This window comes from Canis lupus, chromosome 32 (genome assembly GCF_003254725.2).
Source record: "Canis lupus dingo isolate Sandy chromosome 32, ASM325472v2, whole genome shotgun sequence".
Classification (NCBI taxonomy): Eukaryota; Metazoa; Chordata; class Mammalia; order Carnivora; family Canidae; genus Canis; species Canis lupus.
In genome coordinates, this window is record NC_064274.1 from 24,038,927 (window position 1) to 24,059,013 (window position 20,087).

A 20,087-nucleotide genomic window follows, 5' to 3' on the forward strand; every position below is an offset into this window, starting at 1 on the left:
TTTCTTATCTATTAATTTATATATCTATTGTCTTCTTCCATCTCCAATAGGAAAAATTTTCTTTAAGTCACAGATTTGGTCTTTCATGTTCATTGCTGCATTTCCAACATCTAGAACAAAATAAATCATATATATATATATATATATATATATTTTTTTTTTTTTAAGTAGGCTCTACGCCCATGTGGGGCTTGAATTTACGATGCTGAGATCAAGAGATATGTGTGTGCTCTACTGACTGTTCCAGCCAGGCACCCCTTAATATATGTCATATGGTAGATGCTGAGATATATCTGAAAGCTGACTTATTTTTTTAAGGTTTTTATTTTAATTACAGTAGTTAACATGCAGTGTAATATTAGTTTCAGGTGTACGATGTAGTGATTCAACACTTCCATACATCACCCAGTGCTCATCACAGCAAGTGCTCTCCTTAATCCCCATCACCTATTTCATCATCACCCCAACATACCTCCCCTCTGGTAACCATCAGTTTGTTCTCTGTAATTAAAAGTCTGTTTCTTGATTTATTTCTCTCTCTCTTTACTTTTTCTTTGCTTGTTTGTTTTGTTAAATTCCACATGAGTGAAATCATATAATCGTATATTTGTCTCTCTCTGACTGACTTATATCGTATAGCATAATGCTCTCTAGCTCCATCCATGTTGTTGCAGAAGGCAAGATTTCATTCTTATTTATGGCTGAATAATATTCCATTTTATATATGTGTGTATTATCACACACACACACACCATCTTTATCCATTCATTAATCAATGGACACTTGGACTGCTTCCATATCCTGGCTCTTGTAAATATGAAAGGTGACTTATTGATTGACTGACCAAGTTGCCATCCTCATCCAAGTTGGGCTGGCTAGTAACTTCTTGGGTGCCATCAAGGAGGACATCAAGCAAAGAAATATAACATATTCCTTTTTATTTTATAGCCAGCCCAGAACTCTGCACCCTGTATGGTTATTGACATTATACCTCATACAAACTTCATGAAGATGGTTGGGTTTAGGGAAGACAATTAAAATAATGAGAGAGGGATGATTGAAAAGGGAAGAAGAGAGTTGAGGAACTGCTGTGTGTAAGCAAAAAAGACCATGTGATTTTTCAGTCTGAAAAGACAAAGATTCAGAAGAAATGTAATCATAATATTTAAATTATGAAAGGAATGCAGACATCTTTACTAGAATACTTAGAACCTGGAAATGAGAATGAAGTCCTTTTAAGGCATACACATAGCAAAAAGGGGTAAAAACTAAAAGTGCATCTAGATAATAGTTTGTGAACTAAACTATTATCATAATCACCAGTTATTAAAAGAAACAGAGGAACCCCTTGGTGGCTCAGTGAGTTAGGTGTCCGACTCTTGGTTGCGATTCAGGTGGTGATCTTGCGATCATGGGATCAAGCCCCACATGGGGCACTACACTGGGCATGGAGTCGGCATCAGATTCTCTCTCCATCTCCCTCCTGCTCACCCTCTCTTTTAAGTAAATGAATAAAATCTTTAAAGTGAGGGGTGGACAGGGTGTGGGGGGAGGGAAGCAGAGATATTTTGGGGGCATTTCCCAAAGAATGGCAGCCTAATATAATGGAAAGCTGACTAGACTTTGGATCTGATCCTCACCATGCCCTGACCTCTGACAAGTCCCTTAATCATCCTAGCTTCTATTTCCTCTTCTGTAAAAGGAAAGCTTATAGTAAGTGACCACTTTGGTCCCTTCTAGAATAGATTGATGTTTCATAGTACAACCCATGGTGCCACTGTCAAAGGCAGACCACAAAGATAAATGAATACAATGGGAAAATGTCCATGGTCACTTCTGGGGAAATTTAGACTGCAGATTCTTTTATTTAAAAATTTGTGAGAATGAAATTTTCTGTATCAGTTTCTTGACATTGAAATCTTAATGAATATAGGATAGTTGGTATTTTTTAAGTCGACTCAAAAATTCCCATTTTATAGTGAACATCTGTTTTCTAAGTCCAAAGGAGGAAGCAGCAAATACCAAATGCTTTGCTAGAAAATATGTCAGTAGATAACATTTATCCCTGAAGATGAATGAAGTTGTCTGCTTCCCTCTTGTATTTCATATTTCTAATGAACTAATATTCTATGTGAGATCAACAGTTTATAGGATGAGTAATAAGTATGACTATTAGTTGGTTATAGTCAATGGATGGAAAAATTTTATAAATCAGTCCAAAACCTTTGATAAGGACATTTAAAGTTTCTCCACTTTGAGGCCAACCCTTTCTAGTGGAAGCACTTTCTCTTCAAGTTGACCCACATTGGCTTTCTTCCTAACACGTCTGGATACAATCCATTTTTAAACGATTATTTTATGGGTGTTTCTCTGTATCCTACTCTTCCATTCTTCAGTCTTCCAGCTGCACTGAGGTGACTGTGAGGTAATCAGTAGGAGAAATCTCTTGAGCCCTGAGATGACTGGAACAATCACAGATTTAGAAGTAAGTGAAGATCTTTCTGAACATAAACAATGGCCAGAATCAACATTGAAGAATCAGAAATAGGACAATTATTAGGTATCAGCCTGCAGATTGAAAAAAAAGAACACCACGTTGGCTATTTATTTAAACAAAAACCTTCCATCACCCTTCTAGCCCAAAAGAGAAAAGGGAGTAAAAAAAAAAAAAAAAAAAAAAGATATGGTAGGAAGATCAGAAAAGAGAAAGAAACAGAAACAGAAAGAAGAAACAAGAACACAATAATGGACCACAAAGGCAGTGGGGCTGGTGAGAACAACAGATAGTGAAAAGCAAAAGAAAAACAGCAACTACAGGAATGAGGGACAACAGTCTAACTAGTGTCGAGACCTGGATAGTCAAAAATCTCAGAGAGCATCACTGTATTTTAGTCATGTAGTGGTCTTAGACTTTCCTGGAGTCTCATCAGTCACCAGTGACTACCAATCCCTCTTTCATTGTATTTCTGGGGTTTGCCCACTTGTATTGTCATGGTGTTGCCCAGTAAGGAACAGCCCCCATCTCTTTAGTCTGTGCTGTCTCTGCCTCTCACTTTGATTCTTTATTTTGTCCTATGCACCAGTGACAGAGGAGGCTTCCTAAAATACCACCCAGTATACATCATCCCCTAGTTCAGAAACACACAGTGGCTCTCCTGCTTGTAAATCCCTTAGTTTACAATCCAGAAGCTCTACAGTGTGGTCTCAATCAGCCCCATTTCTCAGGCATTTTTCATGCTAAACTTTAACTTCAGCTGGACCGATCCACTGCAGCTCTCAGAAGCACGCAACTTGCATCTATCCTTCATTATTTTCCCTCTAGATCTCATTTCCAGAAAATCCTCCCATTGCCCTCCCCTGATACAGAGTTGATTCTGGGAAGCCTTACCTGAATTTTCTAGCCCACAGAGACTTTCCTAAAAGTCCCTCTTTAAACTCCTGGAAAAATTGATGTGCACCATCAATTAAGCATACATAGCATTATGGTGCTATCTCTCCAAGTCTTTCCTCCACAACCTTAAAATTATATTAGAGGGTTCTTGACAGCAAAGACATTATTTCTACTTCTCTTTCTCCCTAGCACTTAGCTCATGTAGATGCATTATAAATGTTAGTCGGTTGGTAATCGTGTGTGTATGACCAAATGAAAATGCTCAATATTGTTTTTCTTATTCCGGTAGCTTCAGTATCTTAACCTTTGAAGGGAAATCTAGTCTTTCACTATTTTGAATGACATTGTGGACTTCAGAAACTGTTGTGGAGAGGATTTGGGTGTGTACTGTTCTGTGGTCTCTGAGGCAGGTTCTTAGTCTTCAAATCCATTGGAATAAATATAATGCTTCTTGAAATTTGGCATCTCTTCCTCCTTGGGTGATTTCTGTTTCCCTTTAAGATGTTTAAAAATACCATCAGAATCAATATTCTTTCTGTGGCTAGTAGTGGAATGGAATCAGTCTTTTCTCCTCTGGTTTCTCTTCCTTTAAATACAGATAAAGAGGAAGTGCAGAGGAAACGGCAGAAGCTCATGCCTAATTTCTCAGATAGTTTCGGTGGCGGTAGTGGAGCAGGAGCTGGAGGCGGAGGCATGTTTGGCAGCGGTGGTGGAGGAGGCGGTGCTGGAAGTACGGGTCCAGGTATGAATTAAAGCTGCTCTTTCTAGAGCTTTTCACATTGGAGAGGGTAGAATTTTCTTTTCCTAGATTTCCCAGACTGTCTGCAGGTTGAGCGGCTGTGACATATTAAATTAACTAAAATTTCCCAACAGAGAAATGCATGTTCATTTTGCAGTACATAGATAACACCAGAAACTCTAGGAGGAAAGAAAAGTCACTCTAGACTGGTTATCTAAAGAATATGTCTGTTAACATTTTGGCATATTTCTCCTTTCTTCCCTTCCATACTGTCTTGGTTTTCTTTGGAAATATTGGAAGGGTTTCGTATTATATATACTACATTGTAGAAAGTCTGAAGATACAGAAAATCTGGTCATTGAAGAGTAACTTCTCAATTTTTTTCTGTGCAAACATTATACTATGTATTTTTTTGCATTTTCATGAGCACAGCTGCAATCCTCAAAATAGTATTTAGCCTATTTACCTATAGGTGTGTATATATATATATATATATATATATATACCTATTTATTATCAACAAATAATGATTGTGTATATAGAATCATATATGCTGCTTTTCCCCTAATGGGTTAACCTAGGCATTTCCCCCATGGCAATATAAATTTTATGTAAGCATAATATTTTAAGCATCATTTCATCAAGTGAACATGCCATAGTATTACTTACTTGAATGTGTTTCCTGTTTTTTACTGGTTTTTTACTGAACTCCTTTGTCCATATTGCTGTTCTTTTATTCCAGATTGTTTTTGTAAATTAGATTCTTTGAAGTAAAATTACAGTGTCAGAGAGTATGACATCTAATACCAGCTGCTTCCGCAAAGAGTTTTAAGTACGAGTTTATGCTTCCACCAAAAATGCCTGAGAATGAACAATGTGGTCATGTTTCCTTGGAGGAGTCAGTATTTTTTTCTGTATTTTGTTTGGTTCAGTTTTTCCCGCCAGAAGTTATTTCAAGGTCCTCTGTGTCAGCAAGTCTGAGTATGGTTGGTGACCACTCACCATTAGCCTCTCCTTTCCACACAGAGTGGGAGCCTTTCTCCAGCATGAACTCCATGCTGCCCCAAGCCTGGGCATGCTGCCCCAAGTCTGGGTATTGTCTGAATTTCCAAAATGTAAATTTGGTCAGAGTGGAATTCTGATCATCCCATGATCCCTCATAATGTGTCTTACTAACTCAACGGAAGCACTGTGTCCAGCACGCTGCCTTTCCTCACCAAAGCCTGTGCTCACCTTAGGGAAAGACACCAAGCTTTGTTAAGTCTTTGTAAAACACAAACAAAACAAAACAAAAAAACTAACTAACAAAACATCATGAGATTTTAATCATTTTGGTTGCCATTTCAGGGTATGGTTTCCCTCACTATGGATTTCCTACATATGGTGGAATTACTTTCCATCCTGGAACCACTAAATCTAATGCCGGGATGAAACATGGTAAGTAATATAGTTGTTTTTTTTATTTTTTTTAAGATTTTACTTATTTATAATGAGAGACACACAGAGAGAGACAGAGACAAAGACATAGGCAGAGAGAGAAGCAGACTCCATGCAGGAGTGGGACTCAATCCCGGGACTCCAGGATCACACCCTGGGCCGAAGGCGGACGCTCAACTGCTGAGCCACCCAGGCGTCCTTGGTTTGTTTGTTTGTTTGTTTGTTTTAATACTGAGAATAGAATAAAAAAATTAATGCCAAAAAGTTTTTTATCATTACCTATCACAGCATTGCCATCTTGGAAAAAAAAATGATAAAGGTAAATAAACTAAGAAGATACTTTTCCAAAAAATATGATTTGCTGTGGCAAGTGTAAATTCTGTTCCCAATGCTATGTTTATACTTACATATTTACTTTGTAAGTGGCATGAACTGGGAGAAGAGAAGTGCTTTAAAAAGGGACATGTAGGGGATCCCTGGGTGGCTTAGCAGTTTAGCGCCTGCCTTTGGCCCAGGGCACGATCCTGGAGTCCCGGGATCGAGTCCTGCATCGGGCTCCTGGCATGGAAGCTGCTTCTCCCTCCTCCTGTGTCTCTGCCTCTCTCTCTCTCTCTCTCTATGTCTATCATAAATAAATAAATTAAATAAATAAATTAAATAAATAAATAAATAAGTCTTTTTAAAAAAAGGGACCAAAAAAAATAAAATAAAATAAAATAAAATGGGACATGTAAACTTGACCATTCAAACATAAAAAGGTAGCCAAACTTACCTTTTCTTTCCCTTTTTTTTCCCTCAAATACTATACTTTTGAAGACACTTTGAGTTATAGAAAATAGTCTTTCCCATCAAATGCATCCCCTAATTTGCAGTAGTCACACCGTGGCTTCATAGTTTATATAACATGTCCATTCTAGTGTATCCATTGAAGAAGTAACACGATAAAGCCTTCCCGGGTATGGAATGCTGGTTTCATGTCAGGTGCTTCTACATTTTTTGACTGTAAACTTCATGATTGCTCTGTAAGGAAAATAGTAGTGTCTCCCATTTTACAGAGGACACTGAGGTTCAGAAATGTTCAGTCATTCTACTGAAGGCACATATCTGTTATTGGCAGAACCAGGATTTGAGCCAGTTGTGCCCACAAAACTTAGGTGTTCTCATAGTACCTGTCAGATGACATGGTCGGACCGAAAGGAGCATAGAAATGGCACACCAAGTAGCTCCCACGCTGAAGAATGTGACTTGATAGCATGTCTTAACAACTTGCTTGGTTAATTAGCATCAGGAAAAAAGTAATTCCTCTGCTTTCATTTAAACTTTAAAAATTCCACTTCTCTGGGATGTCTAGGTGGCTCAGTCAGTTAAGCATCTGACTCTTGATTTCAACTCAGGGTCATGGGTTCAGGCCCCACGTTGGGCTCCACATGCATTGATTAAAAGAAAAAATCCAAAAAAAAAAAAAAAAAAACCCCCCCCAAAAAAAAAAGAAAAAATCCACTTCCCTGTAATTCACAAAAGAGCTGTATTTCATTTTTTCTCCTTCACAAATAATCAAAATGAAATGGAAGTTTTTAGAAATATAAACAAAAATTTTTCAAGATCTTAAAGGCTCTCATCACTAGAAAAAAATTCTGTAACTACACATGCTAACTGATGTTAACTAGAATTATTGTGATCATTTGACAATACATAAAAATATCAAATCATTATACTGTATAATATACTATATATATAATCTACACTATATATATATAAAATACCTGAATGAATATAATGTTATGTCAGTTATATACCTCAGTAAAAAAATGTGTCTTTTAGAAGTGAGAGTTTAAAATACCTTCAAAACAAGTTACTTATGATTTGACTTTTTTTTTTTTAAGATTTTACTTCTTTATTTGAGAGAAACAGCATGAGCAAGGGGAGAGACAGAAGGAGAGGGAGAAGGAAACTCCCCAGTGAGCAGGGAGCCCGACCTAGGGCTCAATCCCAGGACCCTGGAATCATGACCTGTGCCAAAGGCAGATGCCTAACCGACTAAGCCACCCAGGCACCCCTGATTTGACTATTTTAAAAGGAATTTTAAATTTTTATTTTTTGGGATGCCTGGGTGGCTCAGCGGTTAAGCGCCTGCCTTCAGCCCAGGGCGTGATCCTGGAGTCCCGGGATCGAGTCCCACATCAGGCTCCCTGCATGGAGCCTGCTTCTCCCTCTGCCTATGTCTCTGCCTCTCTCTGTGTGTGTCTCTCATGAATAAATAAAATCTTTTTTAAAAATTAGTTTTTCTTTTCCCTTTTCAGTAAACTTGCCTCCCATCTTTATCTGACAATTGAAACAGCAAATTATAACTTAATAGATTTTACTGAGAAGAAACTGATGTTTCTGCTTTTATCTTAGGAACCATAGACACCCCATCTAAAAATGATTCTGAAGGTTGTGGCAAGAATGTGGACAGAGAGGCAGTAAACCTCTCTGGGAAAGTAACTGAACCCACAGAACAAGATAAGGAGTCCAGCATGGGGGTTGATGAGGTTACTCTGACATATACAGTGGGCATAAAGGAAGAGAATTCTAGGTTTCAAGGTAAGTGAGCACACACACGATTACATTGTACTGACTGGTGAGAAGCTGGGTTGGTTCGAGGTGTGGAAACTATTGCCAGAAAACAAGTCTATTTTCTGTTAATCTAAAAATGATATATCAATATGTACTTCAACATGCTCTTCAGACTTCTGTAGCTTTTGAAAAGCATGTGTCCGATTATTTATTCACACTGATATTTCTGTTTTCCCTGTGTTTTCTCCAAATATAAAGTACTGAAGTTTGCATATGCATTCTTCCATCATAATTATACAGTTTCGGGGTATCGTGAGAGATAATCCAGTTCATTTCTATCATAGATAATAGAGAAAAGTTTTCATGACTTTAATAATCTCCTCTCTCTAGACTATAGCTTGACTGTCATACTGAATAGAACTTTGCCTGAAAATAAGAAAATTTCCTCTTACCTTGAGGCCCTCTTTGAACAATTAGGATTGAGAGGGACCGTCCATTCTGCATATTTTGAACCAGTGCTCATTAGAGAAAAGAGAAGGGAAAGATAGCAAATATTTTGACTCGTTCTCTACCACATATTTTTTTTTCTTTTAACACCACCTTAAAAATGTACAAAGCACTATTAGGTGGGGGATCATAGAAAAACAGGCCACCCATGGTTTTGGCCTGCAGGAGTCAATTTGCCTTCCCCTTACCTTCAGGAAGCAAACTTCACAAGAATACCAATGGCTTATGGAAAGTCTGTCTGTGGCATAAACTGTGTTTTTTGACACTTTGCCTAACGAGAGAGTTGTTTAAGACTCCAGTGGAGGATTATTTCATCATGAGATTGATTATTTACAGTATAGTAAATCGAATCAACAGTATTTAGAGGTTGAGTGTTCCCCCTAGGATAACAGATATTTCTAAATGTCTTTCCCCTAACAAACCACAGACAGATTTTTCACATCAGCCTCTATATTTGTCAGTAAGCCAATGTCCAATTGTGCTTTTTCTAGTGAACACAATCCAGAAGTACTGAAAGGAGCATTTGCAACTAAAATGATGTGTGTCGAGGTGTCAGAACTTGATGCTGATGGTTTTGACCTCAAGCATGCCATACCTGTAGAGCAAGTATAGGAAACTCAACTGTGATTGTGGTCATTGCCTTGCAGATAACCTCTTTCTAGAAAAGGCTATGCAGCTTGCCAAGCGGCATGCCAATGCCCTTTTTGACTATGCGGTGACAGGAGATGTGAAAATGCTGCTGGCTGTCCAGCGCCATCTCACTGCAGTGCAGGATGAGAATGGGGACAGGTAAGTCACTTGTAAACAAAGGCTGTTTTAGTGGAAGGAAGAGAAAATCATTGTGTGCTTACTGGCTGGAGACAAAATAATCGTTTAAAGGTACTGGGCCAATAACTGGAAAACTATCATGGACAAGAATGTGTCAGTAAGGTTGACTCCGTAATTTGCTGCTCCTGTCCTGTGGCTCCCACCTGTTGGGTTCTAGAATAGCTAGTTCTCATCTAAGAGTCCATCATTCTGAGCAAGAAAACTACGATGCGTATGGGGAATGGTACTTTTTCAGAAACCTTGCGTTATTTATTGGGATAAATTTGGAATAAATTTTAATAAATATTTATTGGATTAATAACATTTGTTTTATTTACTGAAATGGCATAATAGTAAAATTTGATCCAGCCAGATCCCTAAAGCACTCATTATCCCAACTGCATATTTATAATGGTAGGATATTCAAGAAAAAGCCCAATAAAGACAGCACAGCAACAACAAAACAAGTAAGAGGCAACTGTCATTCTTTCCCAGTTACTATTTCCTTCCCTATTGCCTCTGTTACTGGTGACCAGTCTGTGACTGGATGGGGCTCCTGCGACTGCTCTGACTCATGCGGCAGTCGGCCAGCATTCCAATCACCATGCGTCCGTTTCTGCTGTTACTGAGCTTATATTTGCAAAGCACCTGGCTTCTTTCTAAAACAGTTCTCTCGGCCCTTTCATGGAGACTTCTAAAATGATCTCAAAAGCCTGTGAGAATAACAAGAGACAACAGCCCTCAGATTGAAGTCAAGTGCCTTATCTAAAAACTTTCCTAAAATAGTGTCAACACTGAGAAATCCTTTTCTGCAGAGGAGCTCTTGAGTGCTGTGTTTTAAACCTCGGTTTAAAAACTGAATCAAACGCTTTAGGAAAGTGCCAACCTCAGGGTTTCAAACGAAGACCTTTGTTCTCATTCCTTGCAGCGTAACCAAGGATGTGGTATAACCACTGGCCCTGTTATACAGTATGAGAGGAACCAGTAGAGCCTTCTTTGTGTAATGCTGTGAACAGCAGAATGTTTTTACAGGGTTAAAGAATCCAATTAGCATTCAATAGCATGTAACCACAAGAGAAAGCAGCGAATTAACCGAGACAGAACTGACAGCGTTTCAAGCGACATTTTTAGGGGCCTGCGGAATGGAGGAGCCGAAGAAAGATGAGCGCTTGTAGAAATTAGCCAGAGACTGCTGGTAGACTGGGGGGGGGGGGGGGGGTTGTGAAAAAGATACACAGTGTGTGCATTCAAGGGGGTGCACCAAGGGGAAGGTGCAGGCACCTCTAAGGACACATGTGGAGGGACCTAGGAGGTGATCTTCCCTGCCCAGGCTGAATGTGAATAGGATCCCCTCCTCGGACCACAGATGGACTCCCATGAGCAGGCTCTTAGGGTTGGCCACAGCTAAAGGGCAGAGAGGGGAGACCAAGGAGGAAGGAACCCTCACATGAATGCTGTTGGTCCTCACACCTCAGGTCTCTTGTTTTCATTGAACTTGTCACGCTCAGCTAATAATCTGGATCCTGAGGCCATTAGTCATCACAGAAAAAATACAAAAAAGAAAGAGAAGAGAACTTCTGTATTGGGGAAATTCCCAGGAGGGGGTGAGGATTTATGGGGGAGGGGAATGTACCTCTGTTAGGAACTGCTGAGCTGCGCCTGGAAATTTTTTGCTGTTTTGAAGTATGACCTTTTTCTTGGTATATGTGCATCATGTCTGCGTCAGACTTCAGGCCCTTTTTAGAAGTCTTCCTCCAGCCTCATATTTCAAGAAACAGGAGTGAAACCTCGACATCATTCAGCTGCTCTCTCTAGTACTGAAGTCACAGGGTCAGTTTTTTCAGCCCTCTTGCACCGTTATTCCCCACCCCCTGAGAGATGCACTTGCTTTTGCTAAGAAAGAGGCCTGCGAAACATGACACCCTGTATTTTTCAGTTGGAGAAAGTCTAGCCTGTGCCTTAGAATCCCAGACAGCCTGCCTCCGTGCTATGCTTTGAGTATACTGTGCGTCACTATCTGCCCATTCTTTGGAGTATTCACTATCTCGGGTGTCCCTCTGTAGTTCTACAGAGCAGTGTCTGGGTACCCCTTCAGCAGGATGGTCTAAGGGATCAAGAGATGGCTTTGGAGCCAGATGAGCCTGAGCTGGACTCCCAGCTTCACCACTCGATAGTTATATGACCTGGTTTGAGTTCTGTTAGACCTACAAGTCCCAGTTTCACCAGCTGAAAAATGAGGATATAATGTTACCTACCTCGTAGGGCTTCTTGTCATGACCAATAAAGCCATATATGTCAACAACTTAGCAGGGTCTGGTAAATAGAAACTAATAAACCCATAGCAGCCACATTTTATTGTTGTTACTATTGAGTCATTTCAAGTAATTTTAATAGTAAGGGTTTTTTTGTTAATTAAAAAATTGTGTCCCTAGGAGTGATGCTTGACACCTGCCAATATTTTCGACCTCTTTAACCTAAGCCCCTTGGCTCATTCTATCACCTTTGTCTTAGTGCCTAACTTGTGTGCCAGGGCTGTAGGGCCAACCCAGGGAGGACCAGCCCTGAGATCACAGGCCAGAGAGGGAGAAAGACAGATAGAAAACTGTAGTTGCATAACCAAGCAGTAAACTTGAGGGGAGACTGTGTGCTCTGCCTGAGAAGTTTGGGGAGGAGGGAAGGTTTGAACTGGAATCTGAAGGATGGAGCAGGCACTATCCAGGCAGAGAAGAGAAGCAAAACCATTCCAGGCAGAGGGAATATTTGCAAGGGAGAAATAAAATCACATTGTTCCTTCAGAAGTTTACCTCAAGAGTCTTATCCCAGTAGTTAAAACCCTAACCCCATCCCTCCTGGGATCTGGGAAGATCTTTGAAAAGCCACCACACTGTATTTTGGAGGAGGCTAGAAGGCTAGGTGAAGGCAACTACACTTTCCTAAACAGTTCCAAGTGCTAGGCATTTTACATACATCATCTCTATGTCAAGGGAAGCCAGGAAAAAGCTAGAGGAGAAAATGTCATGAACACTCCCAGGAAGGCAGAGTTGGGATTTGAACTTAGGTGGCTCTACCTCGAGGCCCAGGTACCTTTACACCTCATGGGGTCAAACCAATATGCCCCCAGAGGTGAGGCAGGCAAGGTTAATGAGTGTAGCTGCCTGGCTAGGCAGTAGAACATTCCTGCCTCAGATTTAAGACATTTGAGATTCAAGACATCTGGGGGCCAAATACAATGAAGTGTGAGACCCAGGTACAGTTTGCAGGTCTGATCCTTTCTGGGGATTTTTTTTTTCCACTAACCTTTAGTTGATTGTTGCCATTCTGTTTCTGTTCCAGTGTCTTACACTTAGCGATCATCCATCTTCATGCTCAACTTGTGAGGGATCTACTAGAAGTCACATCTGGTTTGATTTCTGACGACATTATCAATATGAGGAATGATCTCTACCAGGTAAGCAGACATATCAACTAAGAAAAATCAAAAAAAAAAAAAAAAAGAAAAAAGAAAAATCCACAGTTTGTACGTGCTCACATGTGTGTATGTGTTATTTCTAATAATGTGAACAGTAACAAAAATACAGTGCATCTCTTTAGGTTATATCCTAAAAGCCCATTACTTGGGAATACTATTTATGATTTAGGATCCTTTAACCTGTGAGTATAATAGAAATCACTCAGTGAAATTCAACATGCTGCTGGAAGGAAAAGCAAGGTTTAAACATTAGAAATCTGTCAAAGAGGGCAGCCCAGATGGCTCAGCAGTTTAGCGCCGCCTTAGGCCCAGGGTGTGATCCTGGAGACCCGGGATGGAGTCCCATGTCGGGCTCCCTGCATGGAGCCTGCTTCCCCCTCTGCCTGTGTCTCTGCCTCTCTCTCTCTCTCTCTCTCTCCCATGAATAAATAAATAAAATATTTTAAAAAAAGATATCTGTCAAAGAGTTGATCCATTTTCTCTTTTTTTCTTTTTCAAATTTACTTTATTCTTTTTATTATAGTGAGTGTAGTCTTTAATCCTCCCCCCCTATTTCTCTGAAGGTTCTCTCCTCCCCCCGTAACCATCAATTTGTTCTCTGTAGTTAAGGGTCTGTTTTTTCGTTTGTCTTTTTTTTCCCTTTGCTCATTTGTTTTGTTTCTTAAATTCTACATATGAGTGAAGCCTTATGGTATTTGTCTTTCTCTGACTGCCTTATTTCACTTAGCATAATACCCCCTAGATCCATCCACTCATTGCAAATGGGAAGATTTCATTCTATTTTATGGCTAATATTCCACTGTGTGTGTGTGTGTGTGTGTGTGTGTGTGTGTGTGTATCACTTCTTCTTTGTCCATTCCTCTGTCAGTAGACATTTGGGCTATTTTCCTAGTTTGGCTGTTGTCAGTAATGCTGCTATAAACATCAGCATGCATGTATCCCTTTGAGTTAGTGCTTTTGTATTTTGGGGTGGGTGCGATTACTGAGTAATAGGGTAGTTCTATTTTTTTTAACTTCTTGCGGACCTTCCATACTGTTTTCCATAATGTCTGCACCATTTTGCATTCCCACCAACAGTGCACAAGGGTTCCTTTTTCTCCACATCCTCGCCAATACTTTTTTCTTGTGTTTTTTATTTTAGCCATTCTGACAGGTTGTGAGGTGATATCTCACTGCAGGCTTTATTAGTATTTCTCTGATGATGAGTGATGTTATCTTTTTTTTCACTGAAATATAATTGACAGGTAACATTCTATTAGTTTAAGGTGTACAGTGACTCGATATTTGTATATACTGTAAAATGATCACAAAAATAAGTTTACTTGTCATCCATCACCACCTATAGTTACAGATTTTTTTTTTTTTTGTAATAGAACTTTTAAGATCCACTGTCTTAGAAACTTTCAAATAAGCAATACAGGAGAACCTACGGTAAATATGCCACATCTGTCAAGAAAAATACAATTGAAAAAAATCAAGTTTGGAAAACCAATGATATATAAGAATTTTGAGGCTGCAACACATTTTGACAACATCTGAATTAAGTGTATATCAAATAAAGGGTGCTGAAATCAGAACACAGGAAAGTAAACAGATTGGTTAAGGAGAGAGTGTCTTTCAAAAACAGAAAGATAGCTCAAATCGAGGAAAACAGGGAACACCAAAGTTTTGCACAGATCAGGTTCGAGCAGGAATTCAGTGGGTTCAAAAGCAACTTGGTGAACCCTGCTACAGAGAACTTGTCTTCAGATGTAATAGAGAAAAGGTAGCTGGGACCAGGGAGGCTGCCTGATGGGCACATGCAGACTTCAGGTGAGAAAAGCAGATAGGAGACTGAAATTGCCACTTGACAGAACCAAAGCCTGGCTGCTGGTGTTGGGAGCCTGAGACTTGGTCCAGCCACTCTGGCCAAAGGGCGTGCTACCTCCAGGGCTGCTCTGTCTCTCGCTCGGGGCACTCTCCCCTCCAAGCTGCCTTCACCTCCACCCACCTGGCTGTGGTGCCAGGCTTCTGGTCTCACTCCGTATCACCTTTCCCATTTTCTCCTTCCCTTCAGTCCACCCAAAGTGACTTCCCAGCCCTCCTTGGCCTTGGCGGTGGGCTCAGATCCCTGGTCCAAGCATACCCGTTACTCTAAAAATGTTGATAATCATCTGCAATTAACTGCACAGGAAAGGCACCTGTTCCAGTTCTCAGTTGTTAAGGCAGGTAGTGTGAATCATTTTGATCTCCTCGAAGCAGAACTGAAATGTTTACGTATAGCTCTCAGATTTTTTTTAAGCTTTTATGTATTTATTCATGAGAGACACAGAGGGAGGCAGAGACATAGGCAGAGGGAGAAGCAGAGTCCTTGCAGGGAGCCCGATGCGGGACTTGATCCCAGGACCTGGGATCATGACCTGGGATCATGACCTGAGCTGAAGGCAGACGCTCAACCCCTGAGCCACCCAGGTGCCCCTCTCACTAGATTTTTAAGTGTGAATAGGTGTTTCCTGATAAGGGAAAGATGTTTTTGCCATTTGATATAAGTCTTTAAGCTCCTCCCCTGGCAGTAGTGCCTAATGTCAGAGGAAGAATGAAGTCGGGGATTCTTCACTGACTCATAATATAAAGTAATGAGGGTGAAGTCTAATTTTAGGTAGACATTTAAAGAATGTCTTCAAATTTTCATACCATGTTGAGGGTTGTTGGTATTTAGAGAGTCATCTGGCCCTTAAAGCTCCATTCTCTCAGGCTTTATAGGACTGATTGTTCCTCTCAAACCATCACAAGCATGCGAATAAAACTGGGAACGGGACGCTGTCGTTTCTTGGTCCTCCTCTCAAAGACTGCTCAACTTCACTGCCTGTAGGTCAGATTCAAGGAATTACTTGTTTTTCTGTTTATAAATAGGCCCTGCAAAGGACACCGCACAAGAGGATTAGTAGTTGTGATTTATTATGTGCTAACCTCCTTCCTGTATCATTGGTTACATATATTGAGACTCTCTGGTGTGCTAGACACAAAAATCTCAAAACCACCACCTTTGATACTTCCTGCCTTCCGATTTGGGGCCTCTCAGGAGAACACAGATCCATTTCCCCCCAACTTACCGCGCTCATTCATGGACGAGGATCCTAGGATCCCCTGCTAATGCCATCTAGGTCTCAAACTTATACCTCATGACAACTCTGATTTGAGAACTAGACAAGGCTAAAATTTGGACTTGTTTATCTTTGTAAAGGTTCTCCTGTTATCTATTCTCAACAGAAAAATGACACAGTTCTCTAAGTAATTTGGATTATTTGGCAATTGTCTTAGACAACCTCCTGAAATACCATTCACTAATCTTAGTACATTCTGGTGGCCATCTGTCATGAGCAGATCTCTCTCCCCACCCACTCTCTGGAGATACACTCAAAATAATCCCAGTGCGTAGAGTTAGGGTTCTTCTGGAACTATTTCTGAAATCTGTTGCCGTCAAACCCTCTCTCTTCCTCCACCCTGTGCCATAGGTCACCACTCCAGTGTGGTGGATATGGATTGTTTTATCTGCGTGTCTTCCTATGTAACATTAATGAGGGCTTTCGTGCACGTGGATTTTTTCTTTTATGTTTTTGGTTTTTAAAAATATAACATATGTTCATAGTTCTTTAAATCATACATAAGGGAATACACTGGAAAATCAAAAATTGCCCTCCCCGGCAGTATATAAGTCCCCCAACCCCACTCCCAAGTATAACTATTGCATTTGTAAATATGTTTCCAGAGACTGGCAACATAAACATACACACTTGAAATACAGAGATATTTTGGTTATGCTCTCAGATACAAACCACACTATATGATATAGTCCTGGGGTTAAAGACCTAATGCCTGAAATTTTGTAGAAAACCTTTGGTGGGTCTGTGGGAGAAAACTTAAAAAAAAAAAAAAAAAAAAAAAGCTCTTACTCATGGTAACAGAAATTGTATAACGTGAAGAGAATCATGTTAAAACTAGAGATAATTACTAATTTCTGAATGGTATAATAGTTTATAATTTCAGATCTTCTTTTCTACAATCTCATTCTCTTCTAGACTTTTTCCATCTCCCCAAATAGCATTTCAGATAAATGAATGCAACCTTTTTTTTTTTTTTTTTTTTACATATATATTTTTGAGAGGAAGGCTCTTCGCTACAGTATCTAAACTTTTGGAGACATCATTCTCTTTAAAGCTGGGGTATAAAAGAAAAAAAAAAGAAAAAAGAGAGAGAGGGCTGCCTGGGTGGCTCAGTGGTTGAGTGTCTGCCTTTGGCTCAGATTTTAATCCTGGGACCCTGCGATGAGCCCCGCATCAGGCTCCCTGCTCATTGGGGAGTCTTCTCTCTCTCCCTCTGCCTGCCACTCCCCTGCTGGTGCTCTCATTCTCTGTCAAATGAATAAATAAAATCTTTAAAAAAAAAAAAAAAAGGAGAGTATGGAAATTTGGCCAAAAAGCCTGTCTTATTTCTGCTGTATGCAATTAACTGAGCACAAGCCGCAGGAGCATCTTTCAGCACCTCCAGTGTTGTGATCTTCCTACACCAGCCAGGGCATCGACGACTTATCCTGTTGTCACTGCTGTGGCCAGCAATCGCTGACTGAGAGAGAAAGTTTAGGCAAGTTGTCACTAGACAGGCTGGATTTCACAAACTCCTGTGCAATATAATGATCTATATAAAAATATATCGCTATTCTCTGTCAGTGACCTCAGTTCTTTGAAAGATCCTTTCATGATTGTGTTTGTCTTGTTCATTTTGAAAACACTCGGTTTGCAAAACATCTCATTTGCATTCGCCGAGGCCCTGCTTTCTGGGCAGAGTAATCAGATGGACTATTTATGCACCTGTTAGGTGTCAGCAATTCAGTATGTTCATCTGAGCCCTCTTAGTGAGATGGTTCTGTGGTCCTGGTTATAATATTTAGAATCCTTTGATAACCTGTTATAAAATGGGGGTGCCCACAGTGGCATGCTGATTATTTTGAACTGGAGCCACTTGGGAAGCAGCCAGTGCAGGGACGCTCAGACCCTCCTCTGACTCCCTGAAAGCAGGAAATACCTCTCCCACACGAAAGGTACCCTCCTTGTACTGGGAAGTAGAACACATCCCTCTCACCAGCGATAGGAACTTTAACGTTGAAAAAGCTATAGAAATAAAAACCTTGTTAATTTTTTACTAATCTATCTCAGCCCAAATTCTGCTTAAAATTCTTTACTAATTAAAGCTTGCAGGGACTCCTGGGTGGTTCAACGGTTGAGCATCCGCCTTCAGCTCAGGGTGTGATCCTAGGTCCAGGGATCAAGTCCCACGTCGGGTTCCCTGCATGAAGCCTGCTTCTCCCTCTGCCTGTGTCTCTGCCTCTCTCTCTGTCTCTCACATGAATAAGTAAATAAAATCTTTAAAAAATTGGGTGTGCCATTATTCTATTGATTGTTCTCCTCATGGAGCCAGTCCATAGGAAAATACTTTTTTAATTCAGCAAACTCATTTTCTATGTCAAAATAGAATGACAGCACTTTTGTTAATTGGTTTCTATTGAGTAGTTCATTTCAACTTCTTTAGTAAAACTAAGTCTTGCTTTGATCTGTTAATATACAGAATTAGCAGCTGAAGATAGATTCCTGCTAGAAATTCAAGAAAGCTAAATTTATTAATAGAAGAATTAACATATCAACAGTCAGCAGGCAATACTGAGAAACAAGAAAGTTATTAATTGTAATATAGGGGCACCTGGGTGGCTCAGTCCAGTTAAGTGTCTGCCTTGGGCTCAGGTCATGATCCCAGCATCCTGGGGTAGAGCTCCCCATTGGGCTCCCAGCTCAGCAGGAAGTCTGCTTCTTCCTCTGCCTTTCATATCCGCTCATGCTCTTTCTCTGGCTCTCTGGCACGTGCTCGCTCTCTCTCTCTCTCTCTCAAATAAATAAATAAAATTTTAAAAGAATTGCAAACATTAAAAAAAAATCTTAATTATCCCATGGCTCAGTATCAGTTCAGCATATGTACTTTAGCACGGGTTATGCAAAGGTGAGGAGTTGGCAACGGGAAATGGCCCTGAAGTATGATGCCACCTACTGCAGTGGCAGCTACCAAGCCCATAGGTTCAAGCCCAGGCATTTGAAGTGTTTGCCACTGACCAGTGTCTCTCCTAACCCTTCTCTACTTCCCAGACGCCCTTGCACTTGGCAGTGATTACCAAGCAGGAGGCTGTGGTGGACGACTTGCTGAGGGCCGGGGCCGACCTGAGCCTTCTGGACCGCTTGGGTAACTCTGTTTTGCACCTAGCTGCCAAAGAAGGACAAGATAAGATTCTCAGTATTTTACTCAAGCACAAAAAGGCAGCACTACTTATGGACCACCCTAACGGGGAAGGTAAGAGACAATCAGGCATCATGCAATAACCTTCTTTCTCTGCTTTCTAAACAATTTGTAGCTACTTGATAAATGTGTGTTATTTGATTTGCACCCAGAAATGCTTCCCTTAGTCACCTGGAGTTTGTAATCTCTCGTGAGAATTTCTGTTGCTCGCCATAACTAATGTCTTTAAGATGATTTGGAACAGTTAGTAGGGGGAAAAGACAGAGGACTGAGCCAACGCTGGTCTTGGAGTGTAGAAAGCATCATTTATCCAGAGAATGTTTATTTGCTTTCAGTGTCTCCTGAGAGCACATAAGGAGACTGTGGCTTTACGTGCAGAACAGCAGACTCACAGCGCCTTTTTAGGATCTCCGGAGGAAAGACCCTAGATGTGCCATAACTCGACAGCATTCCCTCCCTAGGGCCCGGTTGTGTCATCTTGTGAGCAGCCTTCCAGCTCCATGACTGTCTCTGTGCTTGGGCTGCAGGTCTAAACGCCATTCACATAGCCGTGATGAGCAACAGCATGCCGTGTCTGCTGCTGCTGGTGGCCGCCGGGGCCAACGTCAACGCCCAGGAGCGGAAGTCGGGGCGCACGGCGCTTCACCTGGCCGTGGAGCACGACAACATCTCCCTGGCTGGCTGCCTGCTCCTAGAGGTGAAGGACGCCCCTATTTGCCTTTGCAGTAAATTCCCGAGGAGGGGGAGTTAAGGATGATGTCAGGAACAGCCTTTCTCGGGATCCTTGGGTGGCGCAGCGGTTTGGCGCCTGCCTTTGGCCCAGGGCGCGATCCTGGAGACCCGGGATCGAATCCCACATCGGG

At 40.8% G+C, this 20,087-nt stretch overlaps 1 protein-coding gene across 6 annotated transcripts in view; it reads left to right on the plus strand.

The window, feature by feature from the left end:
• The window catches only part of NFKB1 (nuclear factor kappa B subunit 1), a 97,804-nt gene that overhangs the window by 68,026 nt on the left and 9,691 nt on the right, over positions 1-20,087 (plus strand). For all 6 annotated transcript variants that reach the window (XM_049104925.1, XM_049104923.1, XM_049104924.1 and 3 more), the window contains 7 exons: positions 3,990-4,133; positions 5,478-5,567; positions 7,965-8,150; positions 9,278-9,419; positions 12,771-12,885; positions 19,077-19,278; positions 19,752-19,921. In XM_049104925.1, coding sequence (XP_048960882.1) covers positions 3,990-4,133; positions 5,478-5,567; positions 7,965-8,150; positions 9,278-9,419; positions 12,771-12,885; positions 19,077-19,278; positions 19,752-19,921 — 1,049 coding nt within the window. The remainder of the gene's footprint in view (positions 1-3,989; positions 4,134-5,477; positions 5,568-7,964; positions 8,151-9,277; positions 9,420-12,770; positions 12,886-19,076; positions 19,279-19,751; positions 19,922-20,087) is intronic.